General features: G+C 43.1%; 1 protein-coding gene across 3 annotated transcripts in view; it reads right to left on the reverse strand.

Moving 5' to 3' along the window:
* LOC117074788 (protein transport protein Sec16B) overlaps positions 1-14,104 on the reverse strand; it is a 45,981-nt gene extending 31,877 nt beyond the window's left edge. The window contains exons 1-10 of one of the 3 annotated variants that reach the window (XR_004433708.1): positions 13,657-14,104; positions 12,400-12,751; positions 10,619-10,731; positions 9,760-9,880; positions 8,884-8,992; positions 6,274-6,418; positions 5,475-5,626; positions 5,028-5,089; positions 3,541-3,676; positions 2,854-3,084 (exon numbers count right to left, since the gene is read on the reverse strand). Coding sequence is in view for 2 of the 3 variants with exons in the window: in XM_033196619.1 (XP_033052510.1) it covers positions 2,854-3,084; positions 3,541-3,676; positions 5,028-5,089; positions 5,475-5,626; positions 6,274-6,418; positions 8,884-8,992; positions 9,760-9,880; positions 10,619-10,731; positions 12,400-12,695 (1,365 nt within the window). In the remaining variant the exon portion in view is untranslated. The remainder of the gene's footprint in view (positions 1-2,853; positions 3,085-3,540; positions 3,677-5,027; positions 5,090-5,474; positions 5,627-6,273; positions 6,419-8,883; positions 8,993-9,759; positions 9,881-10,618; positions 10,732-12,399; positions 12,752-13,656) is intronic. The other 2 variants (XM_033196619.1, XM_033196618.1) reach the window with 2 other exon arrangements.
* Between the last annotated feature and the right edge of the window lie 6,922 nt (positions 14,105-21,026).

The raw sequence follows: 21,026 nt of genomic DNA on the forward strand, positions 1-21,026 counted from the left end.
CACTTGAGCCCAGGAGTTTGAGACCAGCCCTGGCAACACAGCAAGACCCCATATCTACAAAAAAATTTTAAATTTGCTGATAATTTTTTCTTTTGAGACAGTCTCTCTCTCTGTCACCCAGGTTGGAGTGCAGTGGCATGATCTCAGCTCACTGCAACCTCCACTTCCCAGGTTTAAGCAATTCTCATGCCTCAGCCTCCCAAGTAGCTGGGACTACAGGCCATACCACCATGCCTGGCTAATTTTTGTATTTTTTGTAGAGATGGGGTTTCTCCATGTCACCCAGGCTGGTCTGAAACTCCTGGCCTCAAGTAATCTGCCTGCCTCCCAAAGTGCTGGGATTACAGGCGTGAGTCACCACGTCCAGCCTTTTTTCACTTCTCAGACTGGCACCTATCAAAGAGTTTGAAACATACTGTGGTAAGAATGTAGGAAAACAGGCACTCTCTTGCATTGCTGGTAGAGTGAATTGGCACAACCTCTAAAAGGCAATTTGTCAGTATCTATCAAAATTACAAACCATATCCTTTGCCCAACACTCTGCCTCTAGAAATTTATCTTACATATATTCTTTCACACTGGGCAAAATGACAGTGGTTATTCATTGCAACATTGTAATTGCAGAAGACTGGAAGTACTCTTCATGTCAAGCTATATGAGGTTTAGTTAAATTAATTATAATTTATCAGTAGAAAACTATGCCAATGTAAGAAATAATGAGAAAGGTATTTATAGAGGCTATAGAGCAGAGGTCAGCAAAATATGGCCTAAAGGCCAAATCCAGCACACTGCCTATTTTGGTACAGGCCATAGCCTCAGAATAGTTACTACCTTTTTAAGTGATTGGAAAAATTTTTTTTAATTTCACTATGCATTATAAGTATATGGTAACTCAAATTTCTATGTCTATAAATGAAGTTTACTGAAACATGGCCACACCCATTCATTTACATATTTTCTGTGACCACTTTCACACTATAAAGGCAGAGCTGAGTAGTTGTACTAGAGGCCGCATGGCCTGCAAAATATAAAACGTTTACATCTTACATTTTTTACATCTGTCCAATTATAGAAAAAGTTTGGCAACCCTAATATAGAGTGTTTTCTGACGTATTTTGTAAAATGGAAAAGGGAAGGCACAGAAATGGTATACGGTATGCTATTTTTTAACAAAGAGAAAATAACAATATAAGCATAAAATTTCTCTGGATATTTCAGAGAGAAAAATTGGGTGACTAGGGGATGAGAGCATCATTTCCCAATTATGTCTTTTTTATATTTTAATTTTTGAATGAAATCGATTCAAATTGATTTTAATTATCTATCCAAACACTTAAATTTTTATGACTTTTGTAAAGTATAATCTCAACCTCAAAATTAAGCTAGAAATCAATCTTCATCTGTTTAAAGTACAGACAGTCCCTGCTTTATGAGTTTTTGACTTTACAATGGTGTGAAATCGATACACATTTGGTAGAAACTGTACTTCAAGTGCCCATACAACCATTCTGTTTTTCACTTTCAGTAACATATTCAATAAATTATATGAGATATTTAGCACCTTATTAAAAAGGAGGCTCTGGGTTAGATGATTTTGTGGGTTAAGGTAAACATTCTGAGTACATGTGAGGTAGGCTAGGCTAAGTTATGATGTTGGGTTAGGTGTATCAAATGCATTTTCAACTTATGATTTTTCTATTTAATGATGGGTTTATTGGGATATAAACATTGTAAGTCGAGGAGCATCTGTATTCAATATTGATTGGAAGCCTTAGATATAGCAGCAGGAGTATTTGTAAACAAACTTCCTGGAAATTAATTTGGTGTATATATAAAGAACCTTTTAAAAGTGCATACCATTTATACACCCAGTAATTCCACTTTTGGAATCTGTTCTAAAAAATTTAAAAGATCAGCTAAAGACTCATGTAACAAGATGTGTAAATGATATAATTTATAATGGTGGACAAAATTGTAAATAGTCTAAATATTCAATAATAGTAGAATAGCTAAATAAAATATGATACATAATATGATGGAATATTGTATAACTATTTTTTAAATGGTGTTGTTGGAGCATATTTAATGCCATGAGGGTATTTTACCATATCATCTTAAGTTTACTAAGTTTAAAAAGAGAAATAAACAATTGTATATGCAATTTTATTTTCTTTTTAATATATATGCATGGAAAAATGCTGGAAGTAAATATATCAAAATGTTAACAGGTATTATCTTTTCGATTTTTAATTTTTTTATTTTTAATTTTTATGAGTACATAGTAGGTATATATATTTATGGAGTAAAATATATGAGATATTTTGGTACAGGCTTGCAATGTTTAATAATCACATCATGATAAATGGGGTATCCATCCCCTCAAGCATTTATCCTTTGTGTTACAAACAATCCAATTATACTCTTTTGGTTATTTTTAAAAGTATAATTAAATTATTATTGACTGTAGTTCCCCTGTTGTGCTATAAAATACTGTCATATTCATTTTTTTTTTTTTTTTTTGCACACATTAACCCTCCCAACCTCCCTCCCAGCCTCCCCTACTGCCCTTCCCAGCCTCTGGTAACCATCCTTCTACTCTCCATCTCCATGAGTTCAACTGTTTTGATTTTTAGATCCCACAAATAAGTGAGAACATGTGATGTTTGTCTTTCTGTACCTGGCTTATTTCATTTAATAGTTCATTGTCTTTTAATGGTAGAACTGTGGGTGTTTTTATTTTCTTTGTTGTTTCTTTCTGAACTTCTCGCATCCTCCCTGAAATGAGTATATACTATTCACATAATTGGGGCAGGGGTGAGTGGTGGAGAGGGATTGGGCGAAGGGCACACTTGCCTTCTTCCTTCCATAGTAGAGCAGTCTAGTGAATTTCTCCACGATCTGCGCAGGTGTCTCCACACTGGGGGGGATCTCTCCGGTGAGCAGGTTCGGGGTCCCAGAGCTCAGCACTGGCCAGTCCTCATCGGTCAGGCTGATGAGGTTGGCCACAGGGGGCTGCCGTTGGTACTTCTCCAGCTTCTTGCAGTCTTGCATTAGCAGCTCAGCAATGTCAGACCCCACCATGGACTGTAAGGCAAAGAGGATCATCTGAGGAGAATCCTATGGGTCCTCAGGCTGGCCGCCCCAGCTGGAGAAGGAAGGCACCAGGGAGCCTGCCTTCTTCGCAAGGAGTCCAATTATGCAAACATAAGGCAGTCCTTTCTTAGATTGCTATATTTCAAACTTCAGCATCACTATCATGGTTATTTTCTGCCTGTCAGGAGCCACAAAGCTTACCAGAAACATTTACAATTTCACAGGTATATTACCTGGCTGGTGCAATAACTCAGAAACTACAATATTCCCAGACCAAGGAAGATCATCAGGGAAGATTTGCATTAGCAAACTGGCATTGACATGTGAGCAATTTTTCCCCTTGGGGCAATTTGTGGCTTATTTAACATTGCCATAAACATAATCTTATCTATCCCATGAACTTAAATTTCAGCCTGCACCTGCTCTCCCGCCAAAACAGTAACTTACCCCATTTTGGCGACAAAGGAGAACCAAGAGCTGCCACAGTAGAGCCGAGTCTCTGCTCCCCAGTGTCTCAGATTTGCAGCTCTGAGCTGCTTTCTGCTGGCAAAACGTCATAATATCCACCTTATGTATATCTTCCCTACATGGAAAAAATTTAGGGAGCGAAGAGTGAGCAGGCAGACAATTCCCTGTTTCGGACCCCAGGCTCCTCCTAAGTATGCAAGTGCTGGCTGGGCTGTGGTTGAGATAGAAATCTGACAAGTCAGGGCTAGAGTAATGAGTCTATAGCTATAGGATCGTTATTTTCTTATAGAACAGGAAAAAATTTCAGAGATTCTCTCATGCACCCCCTCCATTTCATAGATGAAGCAACAGAGGCCCAGAGACCTGAAGTCACTGCACAGGATAGCAAGTAAAAGCAGACTTTGGAGTCAGATAACCCTGGGTCTAAATCTTGGTCTGCCACTTCTCTGTTTAGACAAGTTTCTTACCTCCTCTGAGCCTCAGCTTTGTCCCCAAAATAGGGACAGTAAAAGAACATACCTCCATACAAAAAGGAATTAGAAAATTGTGTGGCATGTATTAAGTGATCAATATGATTGGCATTATGATTTGCTCAAGATCATCCAATAACATCAAAGCCAAGTTAGGCTTAGTACCCCACTCTTTGAATAACCCAACTCGCTTTTTTGCCCCATATCTGTATACCCGTGTGTAAGAAACAGAGAGAACACTCATTTTTACTTGAGGGAACTGTCAGATGCCATAAGAGGAATACATTTATATAGTGGTGATGATACTTTCCATGTGAATAATCTCACTTGAGACTCAGACAAGCCTCAGGTAGGGAGAGCAGGTGTTATACCACTTCCAGGGGGAAAACTACGGTTCAGAGAGGGCTGACCTGTCCACCATGGTATTCCTAGTACGTAGGATGCCTGAGCCTGAGACCCACATGGGCTGTCATCCAGCAAGGACTCTCTCCTCAACAAAGATGCCCTGAGTTACATGTATCAGAAATATAACTAAATATTTAAAAGCAGTCCTAGCTGAGTACTGCAGAGGGCTCACTCGCACACTGTTCCGTAACTTGAACACTGCCGATCTTATCTACCTCTCCAGGAAAAAGCCACTGTTACAAGAATTGTTTCTGCTATGATCCACTCGTCAGGGACTTCCCAGGCGATGCTCCACTTTTCTGCTAACATCTATCAAGCACACGGAACACTAAAACTTCCTACCATGCAGCCTCTGCAAAATGGAACTGGTTTTAGATTTCTAAACTGTCATGCTAATTTTGCTTTCTGTCCTTCAACTATTGAATGGCTTGTCAAAATGACTCAGGCCACATCTGGTTCTATCTTGCAGCACAGAGAATTCCACTCCAACAAGGACGGACTTTTTTTTTCAAGGAAACCAAGAACATATCTCCAAAATGCTGATCTGAGCAGGAAGATTGCCCTTACTCAGCAGCTCTTACAGCATTTTACCTAATCAAGGGTCCTGAGAAACTTCTCATCTCCTCTTGCTCTTCGGAATCATTAAGAATAACCTGCAATAAAACAATCAGATTTTATCTTTACAACTGTGTCCACCCTAGGCCCCTTTCAGTCAAGTCTAGTATCAGACCCCAGGGCCGTGGGGCTAGGATGTGGCTCAAGGCCTTGTGGAGAAAGCAGAAAGAAAAAAGTGAATCTTGTTGCTAAAGATGAGCCACTGACATCTCAGGAAAAACATAACTCTAGCATCAATTCTTTCAGAGAAGAGCCCCACCCATTCCTGCACCCCCCAATCCAGGGGGTACATGGCCCAGTTTCCACAAGAGCATCCCATTCCTGGAGATGCCCCAGCTCAGGCACAGGAAAGCAACGTAAGCACGTTAGGAGTAGTTAGGTAAGCAGTGTGCCGGCATTCCAGGGACACTGGGTCTTCTTTACCTCCATGCTGTGCAGTTCAACAAGGGCTGCTTGCCCGTCAGTGGGAGAGCTGGGACCTACACGCACCAGCTGACCTCCTGGCCCGAAACTCACAGGAACATGAGGAACGTAGAACTTCATGGGTGCTTTGGGACCAGCTGAGGAGACATCCTCTGACCAACAGACACAGATGGACATTGTTAGCGTTACTTCCATCACTTTTCTTTAGTTCAGGAATATGCCACAGACGTATTTCTGCCCAAATTCTGCCTGAACCAAAATAAGATTCTGGGTGGGTTGTGTAATTAGAATAAGCCCATGTTCCCTGAGCCAGTCAGATTTAAGCCTCTGAGAATGTGTCATAATACAATGCATGGGCTTGATGATTCAGTCCAAATGATAATGCACTCAGCCCAGACTCTCAGTGATATTGAGAGGCCAAGGAGTCTCTGGCTTTCGTGGCCTCTATACTCATGACAAAGTTCCTACATCCAGACAAAGCAATGATGCTTTGCGTCTTGCTTTTGCTTTTCCTAATTCTCTCTGGTCTTCCCTTTCTTAAAAGCACCACTGAGTGCCTCCTTTCCCAACCTGATGATGGATAGGGGCAGTGCTCCCTTCCAGGAATCAGCTATGATGCAATTACTATTACAAGCAAAAAGATAGAAAATGGAACCAAAGTTGACCTCTCTGCCCCAGAGACCTACATAAGCAAATGAGGTGGCCAATGATCCATCATATGGCTGACTTTTCCAGAGACTTTCCACCCAGCCTTTCCACATCAGATTCAACCAACTCTTGTGATCATTTTAGAACCCACCAGCCTGAACTGGACTCCAAGCTGCTGAAGCTGGGGGATCATTTCGCTTGGGGGCATCTGTGATGTACTGACTGAGCTCATAGCTGCTGGAGCTGAGACCAGACTCACGCTGCTGGAGAAGGTTGGACTCACTAGCCAGTGATGGCTGAAAGTTAAAAACAATACAAACACATAGGAAGAAGTTTCAGAGAGCTGGTCTTCTCAAGCGTTCCTTCAAAGAAACAAAACACATACAGTGAAAGTGGATGTGTTGAAAGGAGAAAAAGAGAAAATCAAGTTGATAGGCATTTGCCAAAGGATATATTATGACCCAACGGAAAGAGTGGAGGCTTGGGGTCAGGGGCCCTTGAATTCAAATCTCGGCTTTGTCTTATACGCAGCTGCTGTGCCCCTGGACACGTGACTTAGGCTCTCTGAGCTCAGTGCTTTCATCTGTGATATAATCATATCTGCCCTATATGCTTCAAGTAATTCATGTACTCATTCATCAACTTTTTTTTTTTTTTTTTTTTTTTTGAGACAGAGTCTTGCTCTGTCATGAGGCTGGAGTTCAATGGCACGATCTCAGCTCACTGCAACCTCCACCTCCCGGGTTCAAGCGATTCTCCTGCCTCAGCCTCCCAAGTAGCTGTGACTACAGGTACACCACCATGCCAGCTGATTTTTGTATTTTTAGTAGAGACGGGGTTTCACCATGTTGGCCAGGATGGTCTCGATCTCTTGACATCATGATCTGCCCACCTCAGCCTCCCAAAGTGCTGGGATTACAGGCATGAGCCACCGTGCCCGGCCCTCATTCATTGACTGTTTAATGAGCACCTATTATGCTCTAGGTACCATGCTTTCCCCTTGGATGCAGGTGTAAAGAAATTCATGGGGCCAGGTATGATGGTTCATACTTGTAATCCCAGCACTTTGGTAGGCCAAAGCAGGAGGATCACTTGAGCCCAGGAATTTGAGACCCCAAATTGCAACATAGCAAGACCCCATCTCTACAAAAATAAAAATAAAAATAAAAAAATTTAGCTGGGCATGGTGATGCACACCTATAGCCCCAGCTACTTGGGAGGCTGAGGTGGAAGGATCACTTGAGCCCAGGAGTTCAAGGCTGCAGTGAGCTATGACCATGCTGTTACACTCCAGCCTGGGTGACAGAGCAAAACTCTGTCTCTAAAGAAATAAAGAAAGAAAGTCATTGAGTTTACATCTTGTGTGCATACAAGTAAAATAATGAATTCAAAAGCTCTTTGGGCCAGGCCAGGGGCTCACACCTGTAATCCCAGCACTGTGGGAGGCCGACCCAGGAGGATCAGATCGCCTGAGGTTAGGATTTCCAGACCAACCTGGTCAACGTGGTGAAACCCCATCTCCACTAAAAACTACAAAAATTAACTGGGCATGGCGGCACACACTTGTAGTCCCAGCTACTAGGGAGGATGAGCCAGGAGGATCACTCGAATCAGGGAGGCAGAGGTTGCAGTGAGCCGAGATTGTGCCTCTGCACTCCAGCCTGTGCAACAGAGTGAGACTCTGTCTCAAGAAAAAAATAAAATAAAATAAAAAGTAAAGCTCTTTGTACACTGTAAAGTGCTATACATGTGTATGTGGCTGCTGTCATTGTATTGTTACTATTAGTCATAATCATATGTGCCCTACCCTATTAAGCACTAAGTATACAAAAGAAATTGACCTCAAAAATCATACAAACCTAATAAAGGAAACAAGATTAATACAAGACTTTCAAAATTAAGACCCAATCTCTGGCTGAGCATGGTGGCTCAGACCTGTAATTCCAGCACTTTGGGAGGTCAAGGTAGGCAGATCACGAGGTCAGGAGTTCAAAACCAGCCTGGCCAACATGGTGAAACCCCGTTTCTACTAAAAATACAAAAATTAGCTGGGCATGGTGGGGGGTGCCTGTAATCCTAGCTACTCAGGAGGCTGAGGCAGGAGAATTGCCTGAACCCAGGAGATGAAGGTAGCAGTGAGCCGAGATTGTGCCACTGCACTCCAGCCTGGGCAACAGAGTGAGATTCTGTCTCAAAAGAAAAGAACCATCTCTGTAGTATATTTGCAAATTTTCCACAAATCTAAAATTATTCTAAAATAAAAAGTTTATTTTAAAAAAGATCTCCATTTTGTGGCCCAGCTGGTGCATACGATAAGATTTTTAGAGGAGAGGGATGAATGAAGAGTTAGAAAGGGTTTCAAGCCCTGCTTCTCAAACCTGAATTCAAAGATTCTAGCAACTTCCCTCTTCCTGGGTTAAACCAAATTGCTAGTCCCCTGGAGTCCCTGACACCTAACACCTGGATGACAGCGTCCTCTCTTTCCCAGTATGTTGGAGTGAGCTGGGTGACCTTTCTCAATCCCCTCAATTTGCTGAAAATGCAAAGGAGTTCAGTTTAGGGCCTCGGTTGCCTAAGACTGAGGCGGTAAGGAGGGAAGAAAGGAAGACATGGGTGGAGGTTCTGCCAAGAGTGAAGGAATGGGTCCTCCAGACAGCTGGCCACTGGACATCCATCCCCAAGGGCCCTGTTCTGCCACTGCTGACAGTGTCAGCTGAGACACATGGACACAGTCTCCAGCCCCCATGTCACTTTAGGTTACCTTATTTTTCTGGGCCCCAGCAAGCAGGCTCCCTGGAAACAGCTCCCCGGGCCACTCCTGTCCAGAGTTGGAAGCAGGGCTGTCTTTATAAGGGTTCCTACTGTTAGATCTGCAGCAAAATGACAGGAGCAGTGAGCGGGGTCCTGGGCAAGCCAGCAAGGCTGAAGCACTCTCCGCCGGAAGCTGACCTGCTCCAAAGCATGGTCAGGTGCCATGTCAGCCTGGGTGCCATAGGAGAAAGCATTTTCCTCCCACTTGCCACCTCAATCTACTAATCCCAGAAAAACAGGAGTGCTTGAGTTCCACAGCTCAGTGGCTGGAAGCGGCCTCAGGTCCTGATGAGAAGGGTTGGTCTCTACAGCCTGACATTCTGGAATGACTTACATCAGAGTGTTTAGGTTGGTGAATTCCAGAGCTGCGAGCACCAGGACAGATGCTTGGGCAAAACTCTCTTCCCTGTCTTGTCTTACCACAGGGAGATGGCCCATTCTCAGGGCTCAGGTGTAGGCTGAGGAGAAGCACCTCAGCCTCAGGTAGGTTCTCATGACCTAATCATGAGAGCTTTTTCTAGGCCATATCTGTTCTGAGGCCAACACAGAATTAAAGTCCTCTTTTAGGACAGACCTCAGGGAACCTCACAGGACTCAGACTTGCCCAGCTTTGGGAACAGACTCTCAGTGATAAGAATCTCTCTTCCCAGGGTCCATATTAACAGCAGACCAGGCCCATCCTGGAATACTCCCATATCCCTGTGGCTAAACCAAAAGTACACAGGCTTCTGGAGGTAAGAGACCAGCATCAGACGCCAGAAAATTTGCCCAACATAATCTGAGTTTGACAACATCATGTCAAACTGGCCTCTCCTTTCGCACTTACTGGAAGTGGGTCTCACTATTTGTTCCAAATGGACTGTGCTGGTTTTCATAATGATGTTCATCAAGGTACTTTTGCTCTCGGTAATCTTCGTGCCCGATATAAGGACTCCTTTGCCTTGGCACTGCACCCTCAGAGAAAACAAAATCAAGACAGGTCACTTCCTGTTTCTGAAAGTTCTTAGAAAGATATTAGTGAGCTGTGAGGAGTTCCTAGAGCACAGTAGATCTAAAAACATATTTTCCAAATTGAAAAATAGATAGGTGAGAGCTGATGATGAAAGTCCATAGGACGCCTCTCAGTCCCCTCTGAACTAATTAGCATGGATCTATACAACCGCACAACGATGGGGATTGGTGTGTACATGTGTGTGTGGGGGGGGGGGTGTTCAATGTTGAAACAGATTTATCTTTGCTAGCAGTTCAGACGCTGCCGTTAAGACACACCCTACACCTATTAGTATAGGGGAGAACACTCCTTTGGGTGCATATCTGCTGTCCTCAGGGTGAAGTGACAGACTCCTACTATAGCCCAGCAGATGTCCTTAAGAACTGACTTCACTGTTACTTGGTCGAAGACTATAATCTTGGCTATAAGGCAAAGTAGAAGAAAAAATGTGGATGAAGTGCAAACTACCCATAGTACTAGTGACAGTACCATCATCTATGCAAACAAAGGAAAACAACTCCTTTATATCTCTTCTCAGGACATCGAGGAGGAGTGTTTCTGCTGTGGTCTCGTCTGGCCAAGAAAAGATGCCCAAGGTGAACGTCTGAACATGGCTCCGTTGGTCTCTCCCCTGCCTCTCAGACCAGCTGCCCCATCCCGAAATCCCAGAGGCTTCTTGGAGACTTTTCCATACCTCTTTCTTCCTGCAGCCACTGCGGGTGTCCGTGATAGTAATAACTTCCATAAGCATATTCCTCCCTCATTGTGGGAGAGTGATAGCCCTGATATGAATTCTCATAACCTGGCCTAAAATAGCACAAAGAAGACTGGTCAGTTGAGGACAAGGGTGGTAAAGACAGAAACCAATGGAAGACTTGACAAACTAAACAGCTTCAGAGGACAGAGTTGTGACCCAGCATAGAATCTGCTTGAAAGCCATGGTTAATTCTAGATCCTATAAACAGAATCAGAGCAGGAGTCAGGCCTTTGTTGCATAACAAGAGTAGAATTTTTATAGTAAAATTTTTTTACTTAAAACTCTATTCTAAAAACCCCTTTTTTATTTAAAACTCTTTTACTTATAGTAAAACTCTCACTCCCCAAATACATACATACTATCTTAGAAAACTCTGTCCTGACATTATCTGAGAAAATCACTTCCTGAGATGACTGTGTTAAGTCTCCAATATACCACTGTAATTTCCATGCTTATTCCAGATGGAATTGAGATTAAAAAGTCAAACTGGACTATCTTAAGTCTGATTACTTTTATTGCCTCTGTCCTGAACATGCCTCTCTTTGAGAATTCAACAATCCAAAAAGATTGGGGAGAGGACCATCATAATACTAATGTTTTTATCAATTAGTAATTTTTTTTTTTTGAGACAGTGTCTCACTCTGTCACCCAGGCTGGAGTGCAGTGGCATGATCTCAGCTCACTGCAATCTCCATCTCCCAGGTTCAAGTGATTCTCACATCTCAGCTACCCAAGTAGCTTGGATTACAGGTGTGCACCACCACGCCCAGCTAATTTTGTTTTGTTTTGTTTTGTATTTTTAGTGGAGACAGGGTTTCACTATGTTGGACAGGCTGGTCTCGAACTCCCGACCTCAGATGATCCGCCCGCCTCTGCCTCCCAAAGTGCTGGGATTACAAGCGTGAGCCACTGCACCTAGCCCAATTAGTAATTCTTTAGTATTTCTTAGAGACAAATTTCATTATAATAATAGTCATAATTTCAACCCTGAATCTGTAAGCAGGTAAATATTACCCCTAAAGTAGAACATAGATGGCTTCCAACATTCCATGAAACATTAAGTCCAGTGCTACAGGCCAGGGAAACAGGAATTCCAGATTCTCCAACCTGAACAGAATGACCTCACTGCAACCTCTTTCTTCCAGACTTGTAGCCTCCAAGTTTCTATCTGCTTTCCCTACGGTCGATTTTTTTAAAGTTCCCATTCATTCAGTACGGATTATTGGTATGCCTGTTACATTCTGGGTACTGTGGTAAGCACTAGGACTCTTCTTGGTGCTGGTAGTGTCATGCTAATCCCAAGGCAGAGTGGTCTAATGACAATGAGGAACTCCTTATAGCGATCTCCAAGAAAAATTTTCCATAGTCTACATATACTACCTTTTGCAATCCCAGAGCAAGAGGATTCCATCTGCTCTTTTGAATTTCACCACTTTTTCTTCCCTCTACACTGCACCCCCCAAACCCCCAATACTCAATTGCATTTGTGATGGCTTCTTTAAGAAGCTCCACTAGGGGATAAAGAGGAGAGAAATACTATCTTCAGTCATCAGACACAAATTTGGGAGAGGACAGGATTTAGCTAAGGCCATGTAGTAAGGTAGAGAAGGAAAAAGAAAAAAGAGGGAGAAAAAGAAAAGGAAAAGGAAGAAGGAAAAGAACAATCTATTCATAAGCATTTAGGAGAGTTGCATTCATTCCAAGCCCTAAAGCCATACCTTGAATACAACTGACTGGGATAACCACTTTCGTAATAGTCAATTCTAGACAGAGGCTGATGCCAGTCCCCAGGCCTGGAGGCATAATGGGACTGTTGATGGTCTGCCCTGGGCTCCTGCTGTGGCTGGGGGCTCCCACGGTTGTCTTGCCATTGGTGAAACCTCTCTCCATTGTGCCGAGAGTGAGGAACAGGCCGATGATGTCCATCTCTCCAAAACCCTCCGTCTGGATCCTTTGAGGGTGCTGTGACCTTCCCTCGTGTCTGGGGCAGCCTCTGGGGACCCCAAAGTTCCATCACTGACTCTGAATTTGTCTTGGGTTTTGAGTAAGTTGTGTAGTTATTTTATCTTCCTGCAGACAAAAGAAAAAGGAAAAAAAATCATCATTTGAAATCTATATCCAAACATAGTGGTTGATTAGGTTTTGTGAAAAGAGCAGCTATGGTCCTCGAAACCTATCTAAAACAAACCATATGGTCACAGATACAGAGAAATCTGAAAAAAAAATCTCAGATACATGAAGCAAATAACAGACTAGACAATTATATTGATATTGCTTAAAAAATTAAAAAGTACATTTGGAACAACGACAGATGGGGGAGGCATGGGAGACAGATAACAGTAATAGGTACAACTAAAAATGCTATCAAGGAATCCCAGTTGATGTTTCTTCACATATTCCCCCAGCACTTACAGTGGAGGCCCTGTGGTATCATTGAGTGGGTCTTGCAGAGAGCTAGATCAGAGTTCAAATCTTAACTCTGCCACTTAACTAGCTAGTTCATTTTTTCAAGCCTCAACTTCCTTACCCATGAAATGGAGACTGTAATGACTACCTCGCAAGGTTATTGACAGAGTTAAAGATAACCTATGCAAAGTGCCTGATATGTTACCCAACATGTTAAAGTGCTTAATAAATAGTAGTGTTCTCAAGGATAAAGATGAGGGTAGTATGAGTGGCTGAAGATGTTTACTAAACAAAAAGAAGTTTAGACTGACCTTTTCAAGAAGCACCTTTTCTGAATCCTTATATTAACCCCCTCAAAGAACTAGAACCTATATAATATGGTCATCCCTGCTCCTCCTCCAGAGGAGCCAACAAGAGGCAAATTTAGGATTGTTTTCATAAAAAATTAGAAGGCCATGTCTCTGGATTCTTCCTGGCTGGAGATTTTAAATCCTGGAAGTCTCCCTAGCATCAAGCTAATTTTCCCCCACGTATTCCTGAAAAGGGAAATTGCTCCAAGGACTGATTACCTTCCAGGTTCCTCTGCTCATAGCACGGGGTGGTGGGGGGCAGGGGTTGCACCCGCCAAAGGAAAGCACACCTCAGATCTTACTCTTGCTCAGGATTCTCTTGTGTCAGGAGCATCCACAGACTAGGTCGGCCTCGATTTTTTTCTTCCTTAGAAACTGTTTTAGGTTGCAAGATTCTGATCAAATCAGTTAACTTGTTTCCATTACTGAAGATCCCAGCCTCACATAAAAATTCATATCAGAACAAAAGGTCAAAAGGGTGGGTGTTGAAATCGAGACGTCACTCTGCTCAAACACCAGGGAGCCAGGGTCGACAGCTATGAGCCAAGAGCTGTGAGACAGCAGAACACACAAGAAGAGCAAGGTGCAGAGGGGGCCTCCCACCTCAAGGTCACTCACAAGTCAGGGGAACCTGTGGCTTCCTTCCCATGTCAGCTCACTCCCTTGAAAAAGCCAGGGCAACCGGCCGGGCGCGGTGGCTCAAGCCTGTAATCCAGCACTTTGGGAGGCCGAGACGGGCGGATCACGAGGTCAGGAGATCGAGACCATCCTGGCTAATACGGTGAAACCCGTCTCTACTAAAAATACAAAAACTAACCGGGCGAGGTGGCGGGCGCCTGTAGTCCCAGCTACTCGGGAGGTTGAGGCAGGAGAATGGCGGAAAAGGGAGGCGGAGCTTGCAGTGAGCTGAGATCTGGCCACTGCACTCCAGCCTGGGCGACAGAGCGAGACTCCACCTCAAAAAAAAAAATGAAAAAAAAAAAAAAAAAAGAAAAAGCCAGGGCAATGACAGCTTTGCCAGGAAATCCCAGGAAAAGCCAAATGTCCCAGACACAAGGAAGGGCACATGAGCCTTTTCTGAAGGCTGGTGGAACTCAAAACCATTTGGACCAAGTAAATGGAATGAGAAGAAACCTGCTTTCTCCTTGTCCCCAGATAGTCTCACTAGGCAGCCCTTCCCCGAATGCAAAGGTGCAACACCCAATCTTTCCACTGAAATCACATCATTTTGCTGCCAAGAGACATCAACTCCAGCAAATCAGTCCTCAGATTAAGGACACCAAATAAATAGCACCTTCGATTCTCAAAATGAAGGAATTACATCTATAATGACAAACCACACTCACACATTCACATAAATGACCTTTCCTCGCCCCGGTAAAGGCCATCTCGCCTTTCCTAATCTGACGGCACTGCACGTCCAGTTCAAAGAAGGGAAAGAAGGGAGCAAGTGTTCCCACACACCTGCTCCGATGGCTTCCCACCTTCCTTCAGCGCTGCTCCAGGGACCTGGCCCAAGAGTGCCCCCTCTCCTCTTGGAGACTGTCAAAGTCCAGGTGCCACATCTACCACGACTGACCGGGCCCTCAGATCTACAGCATGTCAGTTACCTTTGCAACTGCCCAGCCTCCATGGAGCTGATTCATTAGGGCAAAGTACAGCCGAGATACCGCAGTCCGGGACCCGCCTGACTTGACAAATTTGCTCTGAACCCTGTCAGAGACTGGCGCTTCTGTTTGCCTGAGCATGGACTGAGCCAGGTTCACTCACATGAGAAATCATCCAAATTCCCACAACAATCACGGAAGAGAGACATCAGGAAGAGGAAGTCCAGAAGCCCCGAGGCAGCCTGGTCTGGCACGAAAAGCACCACCTTTGGGGTGTTAACTCGGGGCCCTACCACTAGCTGGTTCTGTTACTTAACCTCTCTGAGTTTCAGTTTCTTTTTCTTTAAAATGGGAATGGCAATGCTTAGCTTATGAGGGTCATTACGAGGATGAAATGTTGGTAAAGCATCACATGATATATAGGTAAGTATGCCCTGCAGATCAATATTATCTTTTCCTTTCCAACGAGACGAGTTAATTCCACCGGTCGAGGCGCATGGGGAAGGGGACATGTTCGCTGGTGGGAGTAAACACCTGGTTTGCCCAGTGTGGGTTTTTCTCATGTATGTTTCTCTCCACTGGGCTCTGGTTATGTAATACATTCTGTTATCTAGCTGGAAGGCAGATTTATATCCCCAATATTGAACTGAAGGCACTAAAACGTTTTCCATTATAACAAGAAAGTAGTTTCTCACACTTGGAATACACATTTCTTCTGCAATATCAAGGTAAACACGGAGAAGCACATGACTACTTCTGAATTAATATTTTAAAATTCTGAATTTTAAAAAATCCCAAATGGTTTGTTCTTTCTCTCAACAAATGCTTACTGTGTTCCTATTAAGGGCCAGGATTTGACACACATAAATATAAAAGACACAAATTAGTCTCTCATATCTGTCATCACTAGTCCAGGGAAAACCACCCTCTTGGGTCTCATGGTTGTATAGGGTCATGTATCTAAGCTACAGGATTTTCTCCCAGCCCCTCAGCTGACTCTAGAATCCAGCAACTGAGTGTAGAATTCTCTGACTGCAGCTAATGGTTTCTTATTTTTTTTTTTTTTTCCAAGACAGAGTCTTCCTCTGTCACCCAGGCTGGAGTGCAGTGGTGCAATCTCGGCTCACTGCAACCTCCACCTCTCGGGTTTAAGCAATTCTCCTGCCTCAGCCTCCCGAGTAGCTGGGATTACAGGCACGTGCCACCACACCTGGCTAATTTTTGTATTTTTAGTAAAGACAGGGTTTCATCATGTTGGCCAGGCTGGTCTCAAACTCCTGACCTTGTGATCCACCCGCCTCAGCCTCCCAAAGTGCTGGGATTACAGGCATGAGCCTCCATGCCCGGCCGTTAATGGTTTCTTACCTCACTCTTGGTCTGTGAAGTTTGGCTCTCTAATGGCTGCACTGTTGTTTTTAATCCTTCTGGGAAGAGGAACTAGAGAAGGACACACACATTGACAGCAGGAATCAGAACGTGGGTGATGATTACACTGACTTGATATCAAATTGTATGTTCTGATATATCACAATAACATTCATAAAAGTTCTTGATGTCACTCTTTTGGCATATAATGTGACATTATTCTTGCCCTATAACACCAGCTGCATTATCGGAATGTTAACTTTGAAAAGGACCTTAGAGGTTATTTTAGCAACTTTGCTTTTTTGATGATAAAACCAAGATCCAAAGAAGTGAAATGACTTACCCAAGATCACAAAGTTAACTAGAAGTCCAGTGAAAATTATACTGGTGTGCTCTAGCTGCCTTGCACAAGGTTAATAAGAGCTGATTATTAAATATTCAGGAATTATGTGAGCCAGTTGTTAAACCATGGAAAACTTGAAATCCACCATGGTGGGAGTATTTACACCACAGAAATTGGCAAATGCTACAAAGCGAGGTTGTTGGTGGGCTGTTGGTTTTTTTCAGAGAACCTGTTTAGCAGCATACTGATTTTAATCCCAAACTCTTACTTCCTGATTCAGTGTTCTTGCAATTATAGAATTGTCATTCTGTTACTAGCCTTCATTCCACAACTCTGGCTTAAACATCTAGTCAAATTATTCCAAATACTTCTTTTGTGACATCCCAAAGTATCTCTAATTATCTCTAGAGTTATTATGAAACTCTTTAAACACTCACCAACCAAAATTAATTCTAATTAGCTTTAATTATTCTATATAGACATATGGCATACAACAGTTATATGGGTCACAAAATTAAGTAGATTGTGGTGGGATCTCACCACTCCAAAGGGTTTGGGATTTATCATTTCCTACCTTCCCAGCCCTACATAACTAGAATTACTAAGTCTTTCAGCCCGGCAGCTCAATTCTTCCTGATTTCTAAACCAAATTGACCCAGCCTGACAATACACTAGGAGCGCAATCCCCACCAGGAGGTGGACCAGAATGAGTCTTGCCACCCCAAGTCCTGGCCGCAGTGTTCTTGGATAATCCAGTAGCCTCCCTTATGCCCAAATGGCTACAGTCTTCATATTATCCTGCCCCAAGTGCTCTGTCCTCATACCTGATTCCTGCTCTGCATCCCAACTATGTACCAGGATTGGAATCCTAGAAGTTTACTAATTTATGTGAATTTCCTTTCCTAGTCTCTGTCCTCCTTTCCAAATGCCAGACAGCACTGTCTAGGGTCTAGCTTCAAACAAGAGTAACTGCCTGCTGTGAACTGAATGTTTGTTTCTTCCCAAAATTCGTATGTTGAAATCCAACTCCCAATGTATTAGGAGGCAGGCCTCTGAAAGGTCATGAGAGTGGAGCCCTTGTCAATGGAATTAGTTCCCTTATAAAAAAGACACAAGAGGGTTTGCTTCTCCTCTCTCTCTCTGCTCTCTGGTATGTAAGAATACAAACAAAAGATGGCCGTCTGCAAACCAGGAAGTGGCCCTCATCAGACACCAGATCTGCTGGAATCTTGGTCTTGGACTTCCCAGCCTCTAGAAGGGTGAGAAATAAATTTCTGTTGTTTAAGCCACCTAGTTTATGGTTTTCTGTTACAATATCCCGAACTGACTAAGACACTACCCTAGTTTGACACCTGTCTAGCAAAAGTATTATCACTGTTAATGATGCTGCTAATGTCTAGCCACTGGATTAGTGCTGATGGATGTGACCACCCACCTAGATCTAGGTCAGGTTTGCCATGAATCCTTGAGCACTGTGATTTAATGACTGGTTACTCTTGCAAAGGGCAGCTCATCATTTAAGACATCCCCCAGGCTTCATCCTATTCCTTTACTGAAAGTAACAATTTAGAAAACAAGCTGAGAAGATCTACATCAATGTGTTATCAGTAGTTATCCACTGGGTAATGGAATGATGGATGATTTTATTTTCTTCCTCTTGCTTATCCATATTTTCTAACTTTTCTACAATAAGTGTATATTATTTTAAAAGGCAAAATTAACTAACATTATTTTTAATCAGTAGTGTTAGTTCAACCACCAAATGTGTTATTGTCACATCAGTAACTAATTAGGCATTCAAGCTGCTAAAATGGGACAGTGCTCAAAGCTTCCAAGATTGATTAACTGTGCTCAGTCTGCTCTTCTTGATAGAGGTTGAGTCATTTATTCACTGAACAAGTGTTTATTGAACACCTACTATATGCCCATCATTATCACATGCACTGGGGATACAAAGATAAATAACATGCAATATCTGCCCCCAAAGAAGCTCTCAATTCAGTAGAGCAGTAGACATTGAATCATAATACAATCAGTCACAGTACAGTGCAATCATAATACAATGCAATCATCATTCAAATGGATATATCACTGATTTTTCTAATAGAAGAAGCACGGAGGAAAACAGGAGACTAGAAACGGTAAGTGTGCTATTCAAGGCTATTCCACAAATCAAGCAGGACAGATGAATGCCTGAACGAGAGCAGCTGTGAAGAGACTGGAGGAGAAGGGACATATAGAATACATATATGTTTATAAAATATAATCAACATGCATTGATGGTCTGTTGACTGTAGAAGATGAGGGAGAAGGAAAAGTCAAGGATGATCCAAGTTTTCAGGCTGTGGAGATGAGATCATGCTACCTTTTTTAAAATTTTTGGCTAATAATCTTAGAAGAGGAGCCAGTTTGGTGAGGAAGATGATATGTTTAGTTTTGCACATGCTGACTGTGAGGGGCCTGTGGGACACAGAGGTGAGTGTGGTCAATAAGTAGTTGGCTGTAATGAGCTCAAGAGAAAGGATGGAGGAAAGACGTGGTGGTTGAAGCCACAGACACAGATAGGATCACTGGAGAAAAGCTTAGAAGACAAGTCTGAGGAAGGAGCTCTGAGATGGACACAGAAGAACTGGACACAGAAAGAGGAGCCTATGAAAGATAACATGGAGGTACCAGAAAGATGAGCAGATAACCAGAAGAGGATGGTGTCCCAGAAGCCAGAGGTGATGGCTTCAAAAGCAGGATAGTGGTCAACAATGCCAAACCTAGGAGGAATATTGAGAAAGACAACAAGTAAAAGTGTGTTCTCTGAATCACTGGATTTGACAATTAAGAGGTTTGATGATCTTAACAGGAAAAATTTCAGTAGGGCCATGGTCAAGGGAGTGAGGGATTAGACATAAAAATCACTTCTACAGCACATGGAAATTAAGGAGGAGGAGGCAGCAAGTAAAATTACTCTTTCCAGAACCCTAGATGTGAAGAAAAGGGCTGGGGCTACCATGAGGCACTCAGATTTGAAGAATTGGTTTAGGGTGGACTAGCCAAGAGAGAGTTTCTGCTGATTCATATGGAGAGACTGAAAAAAACATTTACTGAAGGAAAAAATCTCAGAGAAAATGGGTCACATGGGATCCAGGGCACAGGAGCAAAAGTTAAACCTAGCCGAGGAAAGGCACCTGTTCCTCTAAGACAGGGAAAAAGAGGTGAAGATGGGCATAGGTGGAGACAAGTTTGAACATAAGGGGACAGAAACCAAGAATTCCCTGTGGAGCAGAATGCCAAGTTCTACTGGCCATCTCTAGGGTGAGCATTTGGTAAGAGACTTGAGAAACATTACGATGGTTTGGAATGGCCACTGTGGAATACAGGAGTGGGCTTTCACTAAGAACGTGTGCTCAGAGTAACAAGTGGGCTGGAAATGCATCTGTCATTGGACACCTAGGCTGACATCAAGCTCCATGGGGATGTCAGCCTTCTGTGCTTTGTTCCGTGCTATATTTGCAGTGCCTTGCACAGTGCCTGGCATATGACAAGAGCTCAAAAACATTTTATTTATAAATGAATGAACACCTTAAATGTATACCAGCAACAGCTTATACTGTATGACTGTACCCAATAGTTTTCATAGCCTGAGTATAGAATTAAATATTGAAAGACAGTTTCCAGAGAAAGTAAAAGAGAAGGCGGAGGCAGTCAGTGAGTCTAGGGAGCTGATCTAAGTGTGGATAAAGGGATGCTGCGTGGGATATAAATGAGACAAAAACAGACACAAATTACCTGCATACTTTATTAAAATGAGGTCCCTAGCTAATCTTAAGAGACCCACTCCAACAAGACAGTGAAAGAAAAACATTACATTACAATAATTTTTTTTAAATTCTTAACCAAAGTGGGAACGATGGGATAATGGCCACACATGTATTTCCAGCCACAACGTCGTGGCTCTTTTTAGTCAGCAAGCATCTCATATTTCTGACTCCAAGAATGAATCAGGGGGTGACGGTTTCATGCAGAGCAGCCTCTTGACTCCAGCTAAGCTACCCCCTGGAAACAGTCTTGGGATATGGAGGTCACAGCCTCAGCCAGTGTTGGCCGCCAAGACTTCAGCCCCTTGCTTCAGGTGAGCTGAGTGGCAGACAAGATGCAGAGCATCCTGTGCTGCTCAGCTGTTCTAGTTATTAGGAGGGTGTGTGCCAAGAAAAGATGGTGCCTGTGCCAGAGACAATTAGCCTGGCACAGGTGCCATAAGCTACCAGTGCCAGTCCTGGGAT

The sequence above is a fragment of the Trachypithecus francoisi genome, unplaced genomic scaffold (genome assembly GCF_009764315.1).
Source record: "Trachypithecus francoisi isolate TF-2019V2 unplaced genomic scaffold, Tfra_2.0 Lachesis_group5, whole genome shotgun sequence".
In the NCBI taxonomy this organism is placed as follows: domain Eukaryota; kingdom Metazoa; phylum Chordata; class Mammalia; order Primates; family Cercopithecidae; genus Trachypithecus; species Trachypithecus francoisi.